The sequence below is a fragment of the Catharus ustulatus genome, chromosome 16, assembly GCF_009819885.2.
Source record: "Catharus ustulatus isolate bCatUst1 chromosome 16, bCatUst1.pri.v2, whole genome shotgun sequence".
Lineage (NCBI taxonomy): Eukaryota > Metazoa > Chordata > Aves > Passeriformes > Turdidae > Catharus > Catharus ustulatus.
The window spans coordinates 9,738,622-9,759,604 of NC_046236.1; the positions used below are offsets into that span (position 1 = coordinate 9,738,622).

At 39.2% G+C, this 20,983-nt stretch overlaps 2 protein-coding genes across 3 annotated transcripts in view; both read left to right on the top strand.

Annotated features, from left to right (window-relative positions):
* LMTK2 (lemur tyrosine kinase 2) overlaps positions 1 to 15,304 on the top strand; it is a 41,533-nt gene extending 26,229 nt beyond the window's left edge. The window contains exons 8-14 of the mRNA XM_033074327.1: positions 2,457 to 2,541; positions 3,116 to 3,237; positions 4,670 to 4,819; positions 5,072 to 7,967; positions 9,456 to 9,591; positions 9,965 to 10,213; positions 11,336 to 15,304. Coding sequence (XP_032930218.1) covers positions 2,457 to 2,541; positions 3,116 to 3,237; positions 4,670 to 4,819; positions 5,072 to 7,967; positions 9,456 to 9,591; positions 9,965 to 10,213; positions 11,336 to 11,364 — 3,667 coding nt within the window. The 3' untranslated portion in view covers positions 11,365 to 15,304. The remainder of the gene's footprint in view (positions 1 to 2,456; positions 2,542 to 3,115; positions 3,238 to 4,669; positions 4,820 to 5,071; positions 7,968 to 9,455; positions 9,592 to 9,964; positions 10,214 to 11,335) is intronic.
* Position 15,305: 1 nt separating this feature from the next.
* Positions 15,306 to 20,050, top strand: BHLHA15 (basic helix-loop-helix family member a15). 2 transcript variants are annotated; one of them, XM_033074159.1, is made up of 2 exons: positions 15,306 to 15,494; positions 18,705 to 20,050. In XM_033074159.1, the coding sequence occupies exon 2, from the start codon at positions 18,741 to 18,743 to the stop codon at positions 19,239 to 19,241; it is 501 nt and encodes a 166-aa protein (XP_032930050.1). In that variant the 5' UTR covers positions 15,306 to 15,494; positions 18,705 to 18,740; the 3' UTR covers positions 19,242 to 20,050. The 2 variants fall into 2 exon arrangements, with proteins under 2 accessions (XP_032930050.1, XP_032930049.1); XM_033074158.1 differs by lacking the exon at positions 15,306 to 15,494 and adding an exon at positions 16,607 to 16,787.
* Positions 20,051 to 20,983: the final 933 nt, after the last annotated feature.

Genomic DNA, 20,983 nt, shown 5'->3' on the forward strand with positions numbered 1-20,983 from the left:
TATTTTTAATTAATGTAGCCAATACTGAAAGAATGACAGTAGTTGAAAAAGGCAGGGAAAATTTATTCATGAAACAAGTTGCCCAGAAAAATACTTTTTTTTTTGCTTTAAATGTAAAGGTGCTAAGGAACTGGAAGTCATTAACATCTAAAATGACTAAAATATTAAAGAGTCATGTTCTCCAAATGTGGCATACCAAGACAGTTACTTAGTCTGTTCTCTGCTGTAGAACCAGCACTTGCATCACCTTTTCAGCAAGTAAGGAGCTTGTGTTGGATCTTGTCAATGCACATCATGCTGCTTAGGGAAGGCAGAGACCTTGTGTTCGGGGAGAAATGCACTCTCATACCTAAGTCTTAAAATGTGCAGAGTTTAAAACAGCAGCAAAACCCTGAAAAAACCCCAAAGCCTGGACTCAGCTGGTGGCTGATGAACAGAGCTCTTCTCTTAACCCATGTAACAATTTCAAATGACTTGAAGGTAGTACCAGTTGTACCTGTCTAATGGAGGGATCAGTTTCTTGTCTTGCAGCAGCATGACTCTGTAGATATTAAATTTAACGGTACATTTTCAGTGAAATACAGATAAACTTGGTAAATAATTAATCTGTGGATCTGCAAGATTCTCATTGTAATGTTTACTTCTAGCAACACTATCCTGATGCTGTCAGAGTAAGTGGTAAAGCTCCAGCATCAGTGATTTTGTTGTTAGTGGTAAATTCAAGCAACCAACAATTTTTCTCTTCCAGGATATTTATTTAAATAGTATAAAACAATCTGGCAAGCTCTGGGACTCTTGAAGGTTATAGATGTGTTTCTGACCTGTGTAGTGCAATTACTCTGGAAAGGAAAACATCCTCATCTTTCTTTGTAGCAGACAAGCTGTGGCTTTGACCATTTGTACTTCAGAGACTTATTTTAAGCCAACAGAAGCAAAGGTAGAGTTCTTCCAGGGCACTTAATTTCCTGGTCCCCTCTGTGAAACTGAGAAGTGAAATATTTGAGCAATTAGTCTGCTGAGTTCTTTGCTGTCACAGCCACAGTTCCAGGTTCATTAAACTTGCATAAATTTCCAAGTTTGTATGTTGGGTTTCCTGAAACTGATTCTTTGTATTATTACAGCAGCACTGCTGTTTTTTGAGTATTTGTGATCTGGTTTATGGTAGAAACTGGAAGCAAATTCTGTGTCTATTAAAGAGCTTTGTGATTTGTTAATTGGAGGACTTCTATGAAATATTTTACTTTTTCTGTTGGTCTTTTTCATGTGTTAATGTATGGGTTTGTTACTTAAGGAACTTAATTGTAGATGTAAGATGTTGCTGGTTGCTCAGTATCATATTATAAATAATTATTTAAACCTAATCTGAACTGCTGATAGATTTTGCTTATGAGAATTAAAATGCAAGCCATGCAGTGATAGGTGTGAAAAGAGGTGACATCACTGTAACATGTGAACAGCCCACATAATCTCCATGAGAGGATTGTGAGCATGCAGAAGGAACTGCATGTAAATGCTGTGTGTAGTTTGAATGCTTGAGAGTCTACACCACTGCTCTGGATAAGTGACTGCAACTTGAACTTTTTTATACAGGACAGCATAATAGTCTAGGGTTTTTGTATGAGATCTTCAAATGTGATTGCCTTGTCACTGTGTTTAGTTTTCTTTGGATTCCAGATTGCAGAGCCTGCTTAGCTCTGTGGCTCTAAACAGATTTTCCTTTGAAGCAGTGGGAGTGCCCAAGGGTAATCATGACCTTTTGGCCACAAAAGAAATCTTGTCCAATAAGTCCTCTCTGAGGAAAAACCTTATCAGTGTTTGTTTTTTCTGGAAGTGATGAGTGTTTGTGTAGAACTGTAGTGGTCACAGTATTCCAGTGAGATATGGAATCAATTGCTGGCATGTGTCAGTTCTAAAACTTCATAAAAATGTAAATAACAAGAAAACTATCTTATTGTTTGGTTTAGATCACAACTCTACTTTAGAAATTACTCTCCCTGTGCCTGGGTTTGCACTGCATATGAGTTGGTCTTTGAGAGTACATGGACTAGTTTATTTTCCTCAGAAGAGGATCTGAAAGGGAGCTGCAGGAGCTCCAGGAGCACACCTTCCTTTCACCCAGCTTCCCTCAGCATTCAGCAGGATTTAGGTCTGATGGATCAGCCTACAGCTCATGAACAGAGGATTGCTGAAGTGTATCTAGAGTGGATGCTGAATCCTTAGCACTGTTTTGTGTTACTAGTCTACTCCTGTTACTTGCAACTGTGACCTGTACCTCTGCTTAAGTCCTTGATTTTTAGATTCCAAGTTTTTAAAAAATAGTTTTCTTGGTTTTTCATTTGATACTTCAAACTGTGACCTGGCTGTTTTAAGAGTTGTCACTTCTGTTAACCCGTTTGTCTGAATTTGCATTGAAGACCTCCTGGTTTGTCTCACTGTTTATTTGTTTGCATTTGCAGTGACTTGGCCTTACGGAATTGCTTCCTGACATCTGATTTAAATGTCAAAGTTGGAGATTATGGTATTGGATTCAGCACGTATAAGGTAAGTTCATCTTGTCATGGACCACTTCTTAATGCATTCGGGGGCCAAGTTACAACAAACATGCTTGAAAGTTGTGAACTGATACAGATTGTCTTTTATTTGAATAAATGAACTCTCAAAGCATTACTGGCAAATAACTGTAGCAAGTTCATGTACCTTTATAAGAGATGAGTAGAGTTTATGCTTCAGCAGTCTTCTGCTAAGTCTGTTCTATTTTGGCCCTATTTACAGTAGTCCTACAATATGAACAAACTAATTTCTTAATGAAAATGTTCTAGCTTTTTACTTTCTTGATATATTTTAATATTTTAAGACATTAATTAAAACCTTTTGTGAGTAACAAACCTTAAACAAGAAATTGACTTTCAAGTTTCTGCTGTGCAGTGAATGACTTTCCTCCATAGCATTATTGTCTGCTACTTGGGGAAAATGGGATTATTTTTTTCAATTCTAATTTTTTACATAGGCATCACATAAAAATATATTAAGGAAAGGACTGTCATTGTCTGGAAGTTGATCCAATATATGTTCAGCTTTTTTAAAATATTTTTCTTCATCTTGATAAATAATTTAGGAAGATTATATTGAGACAGATGAGAAGAAACTTGTTCCTCTACGATGGACTGCACCTGAGTTAGTAACAAGTTTTCAAGACAGACTATTATCAGCAGAGCAAAATAAGTACAGTAACATATGGTATGTAGAAGACTTTAAAAAATTTCAATGAGAAATTTGTGAACATATTTTCAAATGTTACATTAAGGAGTAAATTATATTTAGATTAGCCTGATGCATCAGATGTACAGTGGATTATCTCTGTAAACCTGAAACTGTATCCTGCTTTGGAAAGATGCTTAGAAATCTGTTGAGAAAAAGTTGGAGCAAGCAGAAATGTTGAGCAGAATAATAGGTGTTTGTATTAATAAAAATACCTTCAGATCTTTACAAAGGAAAGAAATGGTAAATGATTTTTCCAAGAGTAAGTAGCTGTGAGTGACATAAAAAGTTGATCCCACTAGAGCCTGACGAAGTTCAATTGGTAGAACAATGGCATTTTAATTAAAATGTTGTGTTCTTGCTGCAGCATTTGAGAGCAGCAATTAACTGATGCTTTCTGCTGCCAAAGAGCTGCTAGACAATGGCTGGTAAACTCTTGAAGATGAACGTTTTTGAAATTGCCAAGTTCCACTTCAGTTCTCAAGCCCCAAGAAATTTGGATAATGGAAATTGTAGATTAGGCGAACATTTCTGAAAACATTGTAGTTAATTCCTTCTTTATATCTGAAGGATATTAAATAATAAACTAGGCAGAAAACAAGTGGGGTATATAGAAATTGTAAATTTCTGTAAAATTTGAATGTAAAATGTAAAAACTGGTTTGCTTCCATCCTCCAAGGAGGCTTCCTCAGCTCATACTGTTCTTCTGATTTACAAGCAGCCAGGGTTTTAAGGTTTCTGAGTCTTATTTGTGCCTCTTATGCAGAGCTGCTTCAGGCAGGTTTGGACTAGATGATTCCAGACACCCTTACAATCTAAATTATTCTACATGCAGAGTCAGTTACTTTGCATTTTGAGCACAGAAAGATACCCCAAAGATTAGCATTGGCTAATCAGTTGAAATGTGATTAGTGTTGGATATATTACAGATGCAGCACTGAGCAGACACAGCTTTTGACCAATGCAGCTTGACAATAAGGAATTTTATGAACTCTGGAACAAAGATGACTTTTCTAGCAGTTTGACCTATAAATACAATTTCTCATAAAAGCTTTTTCTCTTCTGCTGGATTAACTGTAAGGTTTTTTAATCTCATTTCTATACACCATATTAAATATAACAATATTTCTATTTTTAAATTGTTGAAAATATTTTATTATATGTGGGGATTTTCCATGATAAAATGATTTGAGACCTATATTTTTTTGCCTTCATTATTGCCTTCAAGCAGCTTTATTCTTCAGGCTTTTAGCATTCTGTCAAAATGAATTAACAAGTTCTGAAGTTATTCTAGAAATAATGGGGAGTAGTATTTATTTCTTCTTGCTAGTTATGCTTTGCTTATCCTTTCTTAGAAAAGCCACTCTAAAATAATTCTGAGAATGTCCTGTCACTTCCTGCTCTTCTGCAGGTCCCTGGGTGTGACGTTGTGGGAGCTGTTTGAGAACGGTGCTCGGCCTTATTCAGACTTCTCTGACAGGGAAGTCCTAACCCATGTCATCAAGGAGAAGCAGGTTAAACCCTTCAAGCCACGTCTGGAGCAGCCATACTCTGATAGATGGTAAACTTTGAATGTTTCTGTTTATTCTTAAAGCTGCTGAAGATGTTTCTCAAATGACTCAGTTCTCTTGAATACATTAGAATTGCTACATGGGAACTCAGCAAACGAGCCCTACAAAAAGGGATTAAAAGGACTTGCTAGAGATAGAAGTTCCTGCCAGTGATACTGGTACTCTGAGGCTTGTTAGGTATCTGAGTTCTTTAAATTCCTTTTCATTGTGAAACCTACTGAAACATGTTTTTATTTGTATAGGTATGAAGTTCTGCAGTTCTGTTGGCTTCCTCCAGAAAAGAGACCGACAGCAGAGGAAGTGCACAGACTTTTAACTTACCTCCGCATGCAAAGCCAAAGGGACTCAGAGATTGATTTTGAACAGCAGTGGAATGCTCTGAAACCAAACACCTCAAATAGAGAAGCAAGTAATTCTGCATTCCCAATCTTGGATCACTTCACAGGAGATAGACTTGGCCATGAGCTGGAGGAAGTTCTGACTGTAACTGAAACGAGCCATGGTCTGAGCTTTGAATACATCTGGGAGGCAGCTAAACATGATCACTTTGATGAATGTGGACATGTGAATCCTGATGAAGCCATGACCTACACAAGTATTTTCTATCCAGTGGAAGTTTTTGAGAGGTCACTTTCAGAGCAAGGACCAGGAGCACAGGATGGAAGTGGTCAAGAGGCATCACTTGCTGTTCCTGGGGTGTTACCTGTGTTTGATGCACACAAACTTTCTGTTGGAAATGACTACTACATCCAGTTAGAGGAAAAAGGAAGTGGCTGTAACATGAATTTTGATAACCAATCAGCTGTATTAACAACAGAAGTTGATCATCAAGAAGCTGTGCAAGAAAAAAGTTCTCATTTCACAGTTCTCAGGGATCTTGATGTTGAAGAATCTAGTACCGATGGGGACTTCTTCCACTACAATACAGATCCTAAAGAGGAATTTTTGCCTACTACTAGTAGTCCAGAAAGTCCTTTCCAGAGTATATTTAATGACATTGATAGATCAGAGGAATTGATAAAAAGAAAAATACTTGGGTTTGCTGATGATTCTCCTAAGGACTTTAAACCAGCTATTTTGAACTCAAACACAGATGCTAGAAAGGCAGTAGGCTACTCTGAGAAGGAGCATTCTAATCATGACTCTGAAAATGAAATGGTTTCCTTATGTGAAAATATCTCTAACCAGTCAGACCTGGTAACTTTAGAAGAACTTTCTGATAACTTCTTATTTCTTCAAGAGAAAAATTTATTAACAGGGTTATTGCCTAACAAAACCAGCAGTGATTTTGGGCAAAACTCAGATGATCTTCTAAAAAGCATATTAGAAACCTCAAAGAGAAACTCTGTAGAGCCTGAGCCTGTGCTGGCTGAAAATGCACAGGTCTTTCCTTTAATACATGAAAGTCTTAAAACAGTGAAAGATGAAAATTTTAACCCAGTGACAATGAATAAAGATCCCAGTTCCCAGTCTCAGACTCCTGTAGAGATGCAGGCATCCTCTAGTCCACCCACAGCACTTAATTCATGTGATAACACTGCAAATCTTCCTATTTTGAAGGATGAGGGGAAATTTCTAAATGTAGAAGTGAATGAAGTCATGTCCTCCGATGTTCTCTGTCAAGAAGAGTTATCTTACAATGCCAAAAATAATAATGTTGGAAACAGTTCATGTTACAGTGATGCTGTTGAAACAGATGAGTGTGATGCACAGATGAAACAGGGAATGCTTTTCAAGTCTGATGAAATAACTTTTAACAGAGAAAAATGTAGTGATCAGGAAGGTAGGAAAAGAAACTTGCAAGATAGTTCTCCCATATTAAATGAAAGAGAATGTTTATTGGAGGAAATACAAGAAACATCAAATCATTTTGAGAACTCTAAGAATGTTCCAGAAGAGGTGACCTCAATTTCTGTTGCTGCTTCAGATTGTGCTAGTCAGGATAGTCTTTTGGAAGACAGTCCATCTCCTATACAAACTGTAGAACAAGCCTTAGAGACACCTGATTCTTTGGATTCTTTAGATGTAAATGAAGTTTTAGAATCTTTACAGGCTCAAAGTCCTCAGAAACTTTTGCCACCAGATAAACCTGCTGACAGTGGCTATGAAACAGAAAATCTGGAATCTCCAGAATGGACTTCCCATGTCCCTGTTGAGGAAGCTTCCAGTGTGGATACTGCTCTGTGTGTTGTGAGTGAGAGCAGTGTCAGTGCTTTGCCTTCTAATCCAGTCATCATTGTGTCAGAAGCAGCAGCTTGTCTGGATGCAGTGAACAGCAATTTTGAAATAACTCCAGTGGTTTTTCTGAGTGGAAATCAAAACTCTTATAGAGACTCAGCCTATTTTTCTGATAATGATTCTGAGCCAGATAAAAAAGCAGAAGAGTCTGTAAATGTGTCCAGAGAGACTGTGAGTGTTGTTTCCTCCAAGAGAGGAGAGAATCACACCGAAGAGGTTTGTGAAGAGAGACAGCAAGCATCAGATGTGAGAAATTACCAGGGTGATGATAATCAAAACTCAAAACTGGAACTAAACCACAATTTAGAGATCCAAGAGATGGATGAAAGGATGCAGGGGTGTCCTGATGAGTGGGCTGAGGCAACTCTGACTTCCCTGGAAATAGTGATGGAAGGTAACCTGAGGGATGAAATAAAACTATCTGAGACTTCCCATAAAAGTGTCTCTTGTGTTGGCACTAACACTTCAGAACTCCTTTCACACAGAGACTTAAAGCCTATGCACAACATGGCTTTAGATCTGAGTAACAGTGAGAAGTCCTTCTATCACTTGGAAGGACAAAAACTGAAAGAGCCAGATATTGAAGGAAAATACCTCGGCAAGCTCAGCGTGTCTGGAATGCTTGATTTAGAAGATGGCGATGATGCAGATGAGGAAGATGAAAACAGTGATTCTGAGGATGACATGAGGACTTTTCATATGCATAGTCTGAGTTCTGACAGTGAAGATGAAACTGTTCATCAAGTACCTGAGATAGTTACTGACAAAGATGATGGAAAACATTTGAGAAGCTTGTTGAAACTTCCAAAACCTCTTAATGAAAGGCAGCCTGAACTTTGGAAAGATGAGAAAAAGGCTGTAAAGTTCTTTGATGATGTGACAGTCTATTTGTTTGATCAGGTACCCTTCTTTTTATTTACTAAGTCAAGTTTTTGTTGGCTTGCCTTTTTTTTTTTCTTTAAACAGGGAGTACTTGAATAAATTGTTTAATATGTGGGAAAACCTTGTTACAAAAGTACCTTTCTTGTTTTGGCAGGATTACAGCTTGTCCATGATGTGGGTTATTTTTTCTTTATATATTAAGGCTATATAAGAATATATATGTATGTAAAAGAATAATATTTATATATAAAGAAAAAAGCTTTGACTTGGGTAGGTGCAGTTTTGTGCTGCTGATAGAATAGCAACACTTATCTGAACTGAAGGAGGGTTGGACCCTTGACTGCATGTGCTGAATGAAATGTGGTTTTAGTGATGTTTTTCTGCTCTTTAGATGTATTTAGTTTGAATATGTGAGACAGCATTGCTATGGAAAAGATTTAATTATTTTATTTTGACAGAATATTGTTGTAACTTTATAGAAGCAGTTTATCTGTCTAATGCTTTATAAAAGAAAGGAAGAAAGCAAAAAAAGCCAATAATTAAACAAAAAACTCCCCAAAACTCAAACTAAAACCTAACTCTGAATCTTATGTTACTTAGCACTAAGGTAAATTTATCTAAGATCATAACCAAAGATGACAGCAATATTTAGATGGTAATGCTAATTTTTATTAATCCTGTGGGATTCATGTTCAGTGACACAGTGATCTGCTTATAAAATTCAAGGTTACTTTTGTTTCCCTATCAACTTTATCAATTTTTAACTTCTGTAACTGGATACAGAGGGGTTGTATTTTAGCATTATGGCAACTAAACTAGTCCAGTGAGTTTAAAAGAACAGTAACATTGTCAGGCTTTGGAAATGCTACTTATGATGACGTACATAAATATTAGAGTTAACTGTGTTTTGGAATAGAAAACATAGGTGATTTATTTGTGTTTAGCCAACCTGTAGAATAGTAATCCTTTTGTCAGAGGGGAAGTACAAAATCAGCTGTGTTTAAACTGCTCTTAGTTGTTGAACTCTTTACTTTTTATTACAATAACTGATAAAATGTTAACTGCTTCCAGTACCAGCTGAACAAAGTCTGTCTTTTTATCCTGAACATGATTAGGGGATTAAAAAAAAAAGTTAGGATAAGGCTCTATAAAAGAGGAAATAAGAAAACCCTACCCATGCTAAGCTGATACAGGAACTGGTTTTAGTTGGAAGGTATTTTAGCTTTGTTCCTAGAAATATGAAACCATTTTATATAGTAAATAATATTTAAATAGTCATTTCCTGTGTGCATTTTAGCACAGATTTGATGTAGCTTTCTTCAGAAGTACATGCGTGTGCTAATCTGTAACTCAGTCTTGTTGTGTTGTTGCAACAGCTTGCAGACCTTTTAATTCCACATTTGACTTGATGGCAGGATGGGGGAGTGCATTTGTGGGTGCTGGCATCGGAAGTCACAGAGACATTGTGTGTACAAAGAGTTAAATAAATGACTTTGTTTGCCTTAGGAGACACCAACGAAGGAGCTGGGAAGTCGTGGGATAGACATGAATGGGGAAGGTGCTGGCAGCTCTCCTGTTCCATCTTCCAGTCCTGGTTACTTAAACAGATTTGCAAATTCAGAAAGCTCAACAGATGAAGAAGGTACATGAATATATTTATACACAGCAGGGGCTGAGACAGTTTTATTCAGAGCCTTTTATGAGAAGTCATTAAACTATATATGATCTGTAAATTCACTGGACCATATTGGCTTCAATTTTGCATCCTACTCATTGCAGCTGGGCTCAGACTTTGTTCCTGAGGAGCAAAGCTGGGATGTGATACTGGTTGTTTATATAGTGATGTGTCCTGGGTTGCTGGGAGACAAACTGGGTGACAAATCTTTGTGACTTCCTGGGCTAGAGCCCTGCTCAGGGCTACAGGTTTTGTGCAGTCCTCCAGTCTACTTGTAACAACTCTGGGTGACCTTTCATGACATTGCTGTAATGCTGCTTTTTTTTTTTTCCTCCCCAAGGTGGAGGTTTTGAGTGGGATGATGACTTCTCTTCTCCAGAGCCATCCTTTCTATCCAAGGCAGCTAATAGTCTCATTGGTTCTAAAGCACCCCTTCAGCCATCAAAGTACTTCTCTCCACCTCCACCTTCCCGGACTCTTGATCAGAACTGGTCACATTCATCCCCTTATTCCAGATTCTCCATCTCTCCTGCAAACATGGCAAGCTTTTCTCTTACACATCTTACAGATTCAGATATAGAGCAAGGAGGTAAGTGATTTAGTTGTAATAATTACTTTAAATATAAAAAATAAAACTTATGTAAAGATGAAAGTAACAGATAAAACAAGTAATGTTCTATTTAAATACCAGATGTAGAAGTACATTTTTATAACACTATAGGACTTTGTCTGGTCTTGTGTTTCACTTAAGACATTGTTTTCCATGGAGATTATTTGTGTCCAAGTTGATACAGAGTTGTGGTTGAACAGCCTATGGAACATTTACAGCTCTCAGCTGTTGTGTTGAAAACCGTAGTGCTGTGTTTGTATAAATGAAACTTCTGCATCCCTGAAGCGCTGCTGTTGCATCTGCCACACTGTGGCAGTTATTAATTGTGGTTATTGCACTGTCTTAAGCCACAATTGTTTTCATTGCACAGGATGAGAATGCCAGGAACATAATGTTTCTGCTGTTATTGTGTAAGCTTATTTTGCAGTTTAGTTTCTTTTCATACTGCTTTTTAGACATTGCATTCTTGCCATTTTCTCAAGAATGGCAGCATGTTTTCTAGAGCTGTGAGTAGGATAGCTTTTGTTAGGAGGGCCAAACAATCCATTCAGAGCAATATTGAGTACTAGCAGTGTTTATTAACAAGCTTTCTTGTCAGAAACCAAAAACTTTTTTAACCTTTGATACATTTCTGAGGGTTAAGAGGAGCAAAAATAAGCACACTTCAATCAGTCTGGCATATAATTAATCTTGATAACACATTGCATTATTAAAAATAAATATTACTGATTGCAGAGCCTTGCTAATGGTCAATGTCTATAAATAGGCAATCAGTGTTATATAGAGTTGTATTGTTCTTGTATTGTGCTTATTGATTAGATAATCTTTGCTGCTTAGTAACTTAGAGATAAGAGAGAATATTTTGGAGATCTTGTGTTGCCTTATGTGTCCTAAGAAGTGACATTGAACTGTGTGATTGAAGCAGATGTCTTATGAATAAATGAACCAAATGTTTGCAGTAGTTGAAAGCATAGGGAAAAATTAACCAAAACTTGGAATGGCAAAACAACCGAGTGCCAAGTTCTAACAAGAGTCTTACAAAGAAGTGAGGGTTGTGCAGAAGAATCTCACTGTATCTTATGATCTTTCCTCTACTAACAGGAAGCAGTGAAGATGGAGAAAAAGATTAAATTAATTTAAATTTCCTTGGACTGCATACATAAAACACATAAACTTTGTGTTTGAAACTTCTTTATCTAAACTCTGGATCCTCCTGGAGTAACACAGGTAATCAAGAAGTACTGAGAAATGGAAGTAAACACTGAAAGCAATGTTAAATCAGGACACTAATTTGAATGTGTATTTAACTTTGTAATGTATTTTTAAATCAGTGCAATTTTGCTTTTCATTGAAAGACAATTCTGCCGCTGTTTTCAAGTACTTGAAGTATTTTTCAGATAACTTAAACAAGTAAAGCAATTACACTACAGTCTGGTTTATGTATGAGATTGTATAATATTCTTTTTATATTTTTCCATGTAGTTCATTATCTATTTGAACATTCACCTGTTGTAGAATTGTGTATAACTGTCCTGTGCAACAGGTGGCTGTGTTGATGGAACTGTATGAATGATAGTTGATCAGTAGTGAGCCATATTTATTAAAAAAGATATCACTACATATTACTTTGCTTATTACAATTGCACTATGGATTATTCTTCCTTTATTTCCTGATGATGTACAGAATCAAAATCTTAAATCTTTCAAGGAAAATAAGACAAGTTGAATTGGCCCAGTTATCCAGTTTAATTTGTCCTTTTTGTAGCCTTTGCTATGCACGGTACTTGTAAAACGTACATAAATTCTGAGTATTATGTTAGACTTGCTGAAATCTTATATTCAGTACCATTTCTAAATTATAATGGTTATAGAATGGTTGTTAGTGTTCATGTTTTATAGGAAACTGGAAAAGAATATATGATATACTCTGGAATTTTTAGCTGAAAGATACTGTCTCAATTCCTACGTATGATCCTACTGACTGCTTAAACTGTAATAGCATCTGACTATATCACTATTAAGGGCCTTCCAGTTTTTACTACAATTTCTGCCTTGGAGAAAGAAGAGGAAAAATTGGCTGTATGACACTCTGGAATTTGTGAATCTTACAAAAAGACTAATTTCAATAGACTGGATTTGGGTACACTTGGCCCTTCAGTTGCACATTCTGTGAATTTTGAAGCTCACTGCTGCTGACTGCAGATCGGGGCTCCATTCAGAGAGGCCTGTGGTAAATCTACCTCTTGGTGATGTTCTGACAATTAAGATTTTGATTAATGGTTAATGCCCAGTTTTGCACCTGTTATAGGGCCAGATCCATTTTAAGATGTCTGCAGAGATCCATGGTCCATCTTGAAATGCATCTTGGACAAAGGCTGCAGTACAATAGGTTTTCTCTGAAGCCTGTAGGGAAGGGAAGACAGTATGGGGCTTAACCTTCCTGCTCTACCATGCATTTAGCTGATTTAATCCTCTAAACTGCTCGGAAAACTTATTATTCCAAAGTGAGTTCAGTTGAGAAACAAATCCCTGATTTCTTGGAATGCCTTATGCAGTTCAGACCTGTAGGAAACACTGATAGGAACAGTTTACCTGGCTTTGTATTTGTTTACCTATACTAAAATACAAATGCACTGAAATATGAAGTACTTTGTATTTTAGTGTCTGTTTTGGCAGGGCTTGAGATAATGGTGGTCCAAGTGCTCTGTGTCCAGATCCAGTCACCAGAGAATATTCATCATATGGAGATGGGAGGACTAGATATTTTCAGATGTGTTCTTTTTTGTTTTGTATACCTCTATGTTAATTTTGATTTTTAAGTATGTTTTAAAAATGACAGGAATATGCTAACTGCTTTTTTCCCAACATTATTTAGCCCTTAAACCAGAATGGCTTCCATACTGATTAAAAGGGAATGATTTAGTTATGTTGTTTGAAGTTGCCAATGAATTGAGATATCTTTTTGATGAGGCACTCAGGTTCAGAGTTAGAACTGTTCTTCAGTATGAAGTGAGGAACTGAATTTTCTTGTGGACCTTTCCCAAAACATTATTTAGAAGGCAAAGTCAAGTAGTTCTTAATACAGGCTTACAGTATATACTGTAGAGGGTTTGAGGAAGCTGTGCACTACTGAAAACACTTTTAAATGTTGGTATTAGACCTTGTGCACAAACTATTGTTAAGAAATTCCATAATTCTAACATTAAACTCCTTGATACAGCTAGATTTAGGGTATCTCATCTGTGTTTAATTCTCACCATAGTAAGAATGAAACTCCATAATGGTCTGCAAAGAACATGTGGGCTTGTCTGCCTTGTGTGCTGAAAAACCTGTCAGACCTGGAGTTCAGCCTTAATTTTGAATCATTTGATTTTAAAAATAGTCCTGGGTTGAATAAAAGTTTATGCTCCGTAATGTTGTAATTTGGTTGTGCATTTTGTTTCTTGTAATTCTGGAAAATCAGATGTTTGTGTCTTGCACATCACGAATTTCCTTTGTTGGATGGAAATCTAAGATTTTTATTCTTTACCCGGGTTTAAAGAAAATCTTACACAGGAAGTGAAAGTTTACTCCTTTGTCCAAATGGACTCAATGCTAATGAATTGCCAAAGGAGCATTTTATCCAAAACTAGATGTATATGATATTAAGCAAGGTAATGTCCTTTTTAGCTGTACAATGAATAGAAATAAATATTTAAAGTTAATTCAGATCACTTAAACATTAATTTTCATTTCAGTAATCCAGTAGGCTGGATTGCAGTAATATAAACTATCTTTTGGGGTGAAAAATGATACTTAAAGATCTGATCAACTACTAGCAATACTTAAATATTTGCCTGGCAGTCAAGTGGCACAATGAAAGTGAATCAGTAATTCCAACATGTAACATTATAATGAGGGGATTTGTTCCAAATAATTCATTACACTCTATGTAATTTCTTGCACTAGCTACTTAAGCCTGGTCTCCGTTCTAGAAGTACATGTATCTATTTTCAATGGTTTATTATGAGGACTGGTTACAGCTTCATTCCTTCTCTAGTAGAATACCTGGATTGTTTGAATAATAAAGGCATTGTCTCAATTTGGTTACTAAAGGTATTTAAAAGATTTGATTTTTCCCACCTAAAGAAGTTTGTTTGAACATTAGGATCTGTAGTGAGAAGCCAAGAGAGCAACAAGTGTCCAGTTTCAGTGGGAGCACCTGTACTCTCCCAAATCCCCAGCTGCAGATACACTGTGTATAACTGCATTTATGGAAATTGCCATTTTCATGAAAATGAGCAGATTTAACTGTTTTTTTCATATCCTTGTTGATGCACTAATGAAAGCCATTTAAGCCTCATTCTTTTTATCAGTATTTTTAGCAGAATTTTATGTAATATTCAATCTTTCATGAGGAGGCTGGTTGGTAGAAAGACTTTTTTTTTTATGATTAAGCACTATCCTAAAATGTCAGCATTGTTAGGTGTCAGTGACTTGGCTATTTGTGTTGGAGTTGGTGAAAGGTGGAATCCAAGTACATTAGCCTTATAAGAAATAGCCTTAAATAAGAATGGAGTTACTTCAAAAAATTACTTCAGCTTTAAGTCATACATGTTAAGGGGTTTGGTACAAAATGGGAAGAAATCTAGAGGAGAGTCAAACATCATATAAACTTATTGAAAATAAGTATTTGTAATACCAGCAGCCTGTTTTTCAGAAACTTGAATATGACTTACAGTTAGTTTTGTTTATGAAATTGTTTGAACTTGCACAGATGTAGGTGTAACTTAAATGATAAATGGTACTGATGTGTGTGTATATATAATGTTCAATTCTATTTGTAAATGAGAAACTATGTAACAAAATCATAGGTATGAGGTTTTCCTATTGTAATTTAATACAGGTATGAGGTTTATGGCAATATATCATAGTTAATGAAATTTCAGGTCAAAATGTCTTTAAATTGTGTACATTTTTAAATTGTAATTTCTACTGTATATTGATTATCATGCATAGTGTGATTCAAGAAACTGCTTGTAATTTAAAAATATTTAATATTAAAAATAAAATACAGTTATATATTTATAATCTCTTTGTCTGTTTGTTCATTTTTAAACAGATGCCAGCAGTGTAGTTCTACTGTAAGATACATTTATTAGTCTCCTGAGGTTGAGAAAGTTCCAAAAGCTCAAAGCCACAGTCCAGCAGATGAGTCCACGCTAAATAGTGTAGCCACCTTTAAATTCTTCCAGTATCATCACCCTTGTGCAAATTTCAGGTAAAGTGTTAACACAGTCAGTAGAGAAGCAATAATTAAAACAGAAACAGTGTAATTCTGAAAACTGAATTTTGCTTTTAATCATAGAATGAAAGATCTGTAGGAAGAACAGGGATTTTGAAATTTATAAATTCAGAAAACAATTAATGATGTTTTGTTGGTGTTCACTAAATTTCTTCCTGCAAGACTTGCTTTGGGTTTTTTCCATCTAAGTGCTGAAAGGACCAAAAATCACCAGGTAAATGAAATAGTAGTGGTGTGTACTGGGAGCTGCTTTGATGAGCTGCTGAGCTGTTTCAGGCTGGCCCTGGGTGAGGCAGGAGGGGAGTGCTGTGTTTCCCTGCTCTCCGGAGGGGTGGGATGGCCCAGGGCAGCCCTGGCAGAATTGATGGAGGCTCTTGTGGAATCCCCCACCTGGCACTGCAGCCCTTGAGTGCTGGCACCTGTTGTGACCTGGGAATGAGAAACTGATATCAAGATGACTTAACTTCATTAGGTAAAATATAACTACAGGGCTGAAATTTGACCAAGGCAGTGGTCATTAATGAGAACAGATGCAAAAGATCCCATGGCACTAAATTGGTCACCTTATATAGAACCTATTATCAAAGAATTTGAGAACTTGCAAACTTTATGAACAGCAGGTTCTCAAAGAGATGACAGTGCTGTGTCTGTGGTCCTGTGTCACACGGGTGCTGTGACAACTTGCAGAGCTGAGCCAGGCTTTGTCCCCCTGCAGCCGGGGACACTCCGGCTGCTGGAGGGGGCGCTGGGGACTCCCCGGCTGCTGGAGGTGGTGCAGAGCCGTGCCTGGCTCAGTGTCAGTGAGTGACACCGCGCTGCTGCCGTGCCGCCGGCTGTGCCTCCCCGTGCCGCTGTCCCCTGTGTCACCGCGAGCCCCGTGCCCACCCCGAGCGGGCGGGAGGCTCGAGCTGTGTGTGCCCGGCCCCTCGGTGGGTGTGCAGGTGCGGGCCCGTGGGTGCTGCCGCGGAGGGACCGGAGCTCCCGCCCGCCGGGCCCGCCCCCGCCGCTAAAGCGACGTGTCCGGGGCAGCGCCGGCCCCTGCGGCTGCCTCTGCCTGCGGGGCTCGGGCAGCGCCTGCCCGGGGCTGCTGGGGCCGGGGCAGGGCCTGGGCCCCTCGCAGGCTCCGCTGACAGCCCTCGGCTCGCTCACAGGACTCGCAGCGGTCCCTCCCTGTTGCCCCCATAGCCCTTCTGCTGTTCCTGGCTCCCACTGGGTCTCTGCCGCGTTGCCCCTTGGGCCCCAGGCCCCTTCTCAGCAGCGGGTGCAGTGGTAAGTCACAGAAGAGGGGTGCCAGCCCTGGTAGATGGCTGCAGAGGGTGTTAAATGTGTTGGTATTTGGCTGCTCACTCTTAGGTTTCTCTTGACCACTCCAGTCTGTTGCTTCTGATCCCCCCACATTCTGTTTGCTCTTTGCACACTCTCATACCACCTTCCTGGGCCTCCCAGCAGCTGAGCTGGGGCTCTGTAGGGTTACTTCTCTGGGTTACAGCAGTGGCAGCCTGAGAGCAACCCTGCCAGCTAGGCACCTTGCTAGGCACCCATGATATCCCATTTGCCTTTGCCCAGCATGCAGTTTTAAAGATGGTTTTGCTCTCAGAGTTTGCTGAAGCTTGCTTTCTCTTGGATCTTCTTCCAACTTTCTCTCCTGGCTGCCTCCATGAACCCCCTCTTCACCGAGTCCTGTGGGCTGTTTTCTTCCAAACAGCAGCACTCCCCAGCAGCGCTTCATGTGCTCAGGCAGGGAAGCTCCCTCTCTTCTGTGCTGTCCTGTAGCTGTGCCTTTTCTGCCAGGTGAGTTACACAAAGGGTCCAGAACAAATCCAGTGCTTGTCTTTGGACTGTTTTCTCTCTGAAGATACCCGTGTGTCTCCAGCAGTTTTTAGGCTCCCGCAACACAAGCTGATGGTGCTGTCTTTCAGCTGTCATCACCTGGATGCTACTCTAACCCAGCTGCTTTGTGAATTCCTGTCCTGTTTGGTAGTTGCCTCTTTGGTAGTAAGGAACCTGGGGTTGGTCAGGATGTTCTCACAGGCAGAGTGCAAGTCACTGTGCAAGTCAGGCAGCTGAACATGGCTTTAAAGAAATGAGAAACGAGACAGGAGGTGATGTTTACCACAGCACAGCCAGCACCTGCCACCACCTGCTCCAGCTAAGGTTCATGACTTGTACTGGGACAGTCTCACATCTGGGGCTAGGTGTTTTTTTTTTTTTTTTCTTCTTTTTCCTTCATTTTTTTATTGCCTCACCAATTCTCAAACTGCTCCTACGCAGTAATATCTGCATAAAATATATTTTGTTTAGACCAAAGCTGTTTATGACTACATGAACTGGAAGACTGGAAAGAACATATTTTAGGAATGTCTCTTAGTAACACTGATCGTTGGTGTTAGAGGCAGGGTTGCTGTGGTGCTGTTGTCTTCAGATGTAGTGTGGGCACAGAATATGGGCTGAGAGGGGTAAAATATCAGTGCTGTCATTAATGCAGAGGAAGGAACATTGCTGTGTCTTTTTTGGTAACTCAGAAAATAACCTGCTCTGCTGCTGTTGAATTAACTGCAATTTAGACCTGCCATTGTTGTTGGAAGAGGGAAGTGCTTTTTTGTGTGTGTGTGTGTGTGGTGGGGACTGGCCCAGAGCACAGAAATGCTGCAGCTGGAAACACGTGGCTGGCTCAGAGCTTCTCCCTGAGAGTGTGCCATGTTTCCCTCTAGCGGACTCCTCTCACAGTGGAAACCTGTGCCTACAAAAACCAATTACCACGAGTTCAAAGAGAAATTACTTTGAATGAGAGCCTGAGGGTCTGTCTAATACCCCCTTAAGCCAGCATATGTACATTGAAGTGGTGCATGGTTTTATTATAACGTGGGGTAGTGAGGAGCTGGGAGACAAGAGCAGCATAACAGATCAGAGGTGCTGTGCTATCAGACCTGACTGACTGCTGTATTCTGCATATTTTTTGAGTTGTGGTTCACTTTTGCACAGGAAGACTGAATTGACTATTTTCTTTTGTACAATGATAAAGGAGAAATCTCTCTGCTTTGAGGCCTGTTTCTAAGAAAGTAGAGGCACCTGTTTTTCACCAGTAGGTGATTCACTGCATCTTTGCTTCACTGGTTCCATTCACTTGCCCTCTGCTCCCTCTGCAAGCTCTCCTCCCAGCTGAATATTGGTGTTATGTTTTTACAGCACATTGATAATTAATGCCAATCCATCCAACAAAACATGAAGACTAGAACCAAAGGAAAGAAACAAAGGCAAACTGTTGACAAAGAAGCATTTTCCGAAGAGCCAGCAATGAGAAAAAAGGAACTGGTGAAAAGTTTGCGACGCAAAGAAAGGAAGAATGGGGGAAACAAGGAGAGCAGCAAGATCCCCACAGGCAGAGGCAAGTGTCCTTGGAGCAGTAAGGACAGGCTCTTGCGGAGACTGGAGAGCAACGAGCGCGAGAGGCAGAGAATGCACAAGCTCAACAACGCCTTCCAGGCCTTGCGCGAGGTGATCCCGCACGTCCGGGCCGAGAACAAACTTTCCAAAATAGAGACTCTCACACTGGCCAAAAATTACATTAAATCCTTGACCTCCATTATACTCAATATGTCCAACGGACACATTCCAGCAGTAGAAGGGATGGGAGGAGCCCGGGGATCCAAATTGTACCAGCATTGTCAACAGCAGCATGGGGAGGATGACCATGAGGAATATCTACAGAAATATTCCACATAGATTCATAACTTCAGCCAAAACACCAACTGCCAGCTACTACTGTCACTGTTTTTCCTTCTTACATTGTAATACATGCCAATACCTAGAGCTTTAAAGAGACTATTTTTACCTCCAGTCTCTTCTTTTTTTTTCTTAAAAAGACAAATGGGTAACACTCATGGCTATAGTTTATATAGCACATTAGACGACCACCTTAAATGCTCAGAATTTTTCAGAGCATAATGGATGTGTTTGTGTGGTGTGCCAGGGTCTGGAAACCTATCCTGTAACACTGGAGTTGACTTGAAATTAGTGATTTTGTAACTTCTGAAAATTATGCTACCTGGACTAGAGTGAATTGAGCCTTTAAAGTCTGTGTCACCTGAGTTCCTTGGAGTTTTTTGAGAATCTTGGCTGTAGCTCTGTTCACCAGCCTTTCAATGACTCATCTACCATGCTAAAGAGAAGATTAAAATTGATGACAGCATTTCACTGACCTGGTGGCTGAAGTGGCACATATGGGAAATTGGTCACCAAATCTCAATATTTATCTTGATATTTAACTTCTGTGGTTCTGCCCTGGTAATTTTGAACCTTGCAAGGCGTAAAAACATCTGTTGATGCAAACATCTGCAAAGCTTTCTTAGATTGTAAGCTCTTTAGAGTAAGGACAGTTCTGATCTGTGTTTCCAGAGCATCTGGCCTCATGGAGATTTTCTTTAGTGAGTATCTGGGTGCCATTGTAATACAAATAATAAATAAGGGACAAATTACTTATTTTTGCCAAGACAATTATAGAAATGCTTTAGTATTTAGTATTAGTATACAATGCTCTGACCAGTTTAAATTTTTTGCTAATGAAGCCTGTGATGTGATCAGGTTCCTTCTGGGTTAGTGTTAGATTCTGATACTATAAAATAATAAATGAAGCAGAAACTCTTCAAAAAGGAAAATGAGCTTTTTTTTCCCTCTCCCATCCCTTTCTGTGGTAAAAAGTTTTATTTTATGTCAGTGAGGAACCCTCATTTCCTCTTGTATTCTGATACCTGGGGCACCTGAAGCTGGAGCAGCCTAAGTTGGAAGTGTGGTGCCCATGGAACCCCCCTGTCACAGCTCCCCCTCCCCACATGCCCCATGGAACAGGAGGCTGCTGCTCTGTGCTGGGATGGCACAGGAAACATTTGGCCCTCGTGCATCACTAGGATTGATAGTGGTTTGTGTTGTGGTCCTTTTCCTGCAGAGGAGGCTGTCCAAGGAGGAAGGATTTGTGATGATCAGATCCATCAGTGCTGCACTGTGCAGTTTGGAATGTGTTTGTAGTTTGCTGCAGCACAGCTGAGGGGATGACAGTGTAATTCAGAGTGAGAGGTGAGGTTTCTCACACAGGCTGGTAAGGGATGTGAATTTTCTTTCTCCACCACAGCAATCTATAGCTATGATGTAGAACAACACAATAGTTTATGCATGTGGTTGCCTTACTGGAGAAGGCATTTGGATCCTGCCTTTTATTAGTTGTTGAACCATTATCACATTAAAATAAATGTGATTGAGCTCTTCTCGTCCTCAGGTGTTAATGAAAGAATTGCAGAGTCTCTTAGAGATTTAACTTGTCATTACAGTGCTGGATCTTACTCCATTCACCAGCTGCCCCGTGTGGGTGAATTAATCCTCACTGTATTTCTACACTGATTACAATGGATCAGACAGTAATACCAAAGCCTTTTCTTCCAGCAATTCCACTCAGCACCTCCTCAGCTAAGAGA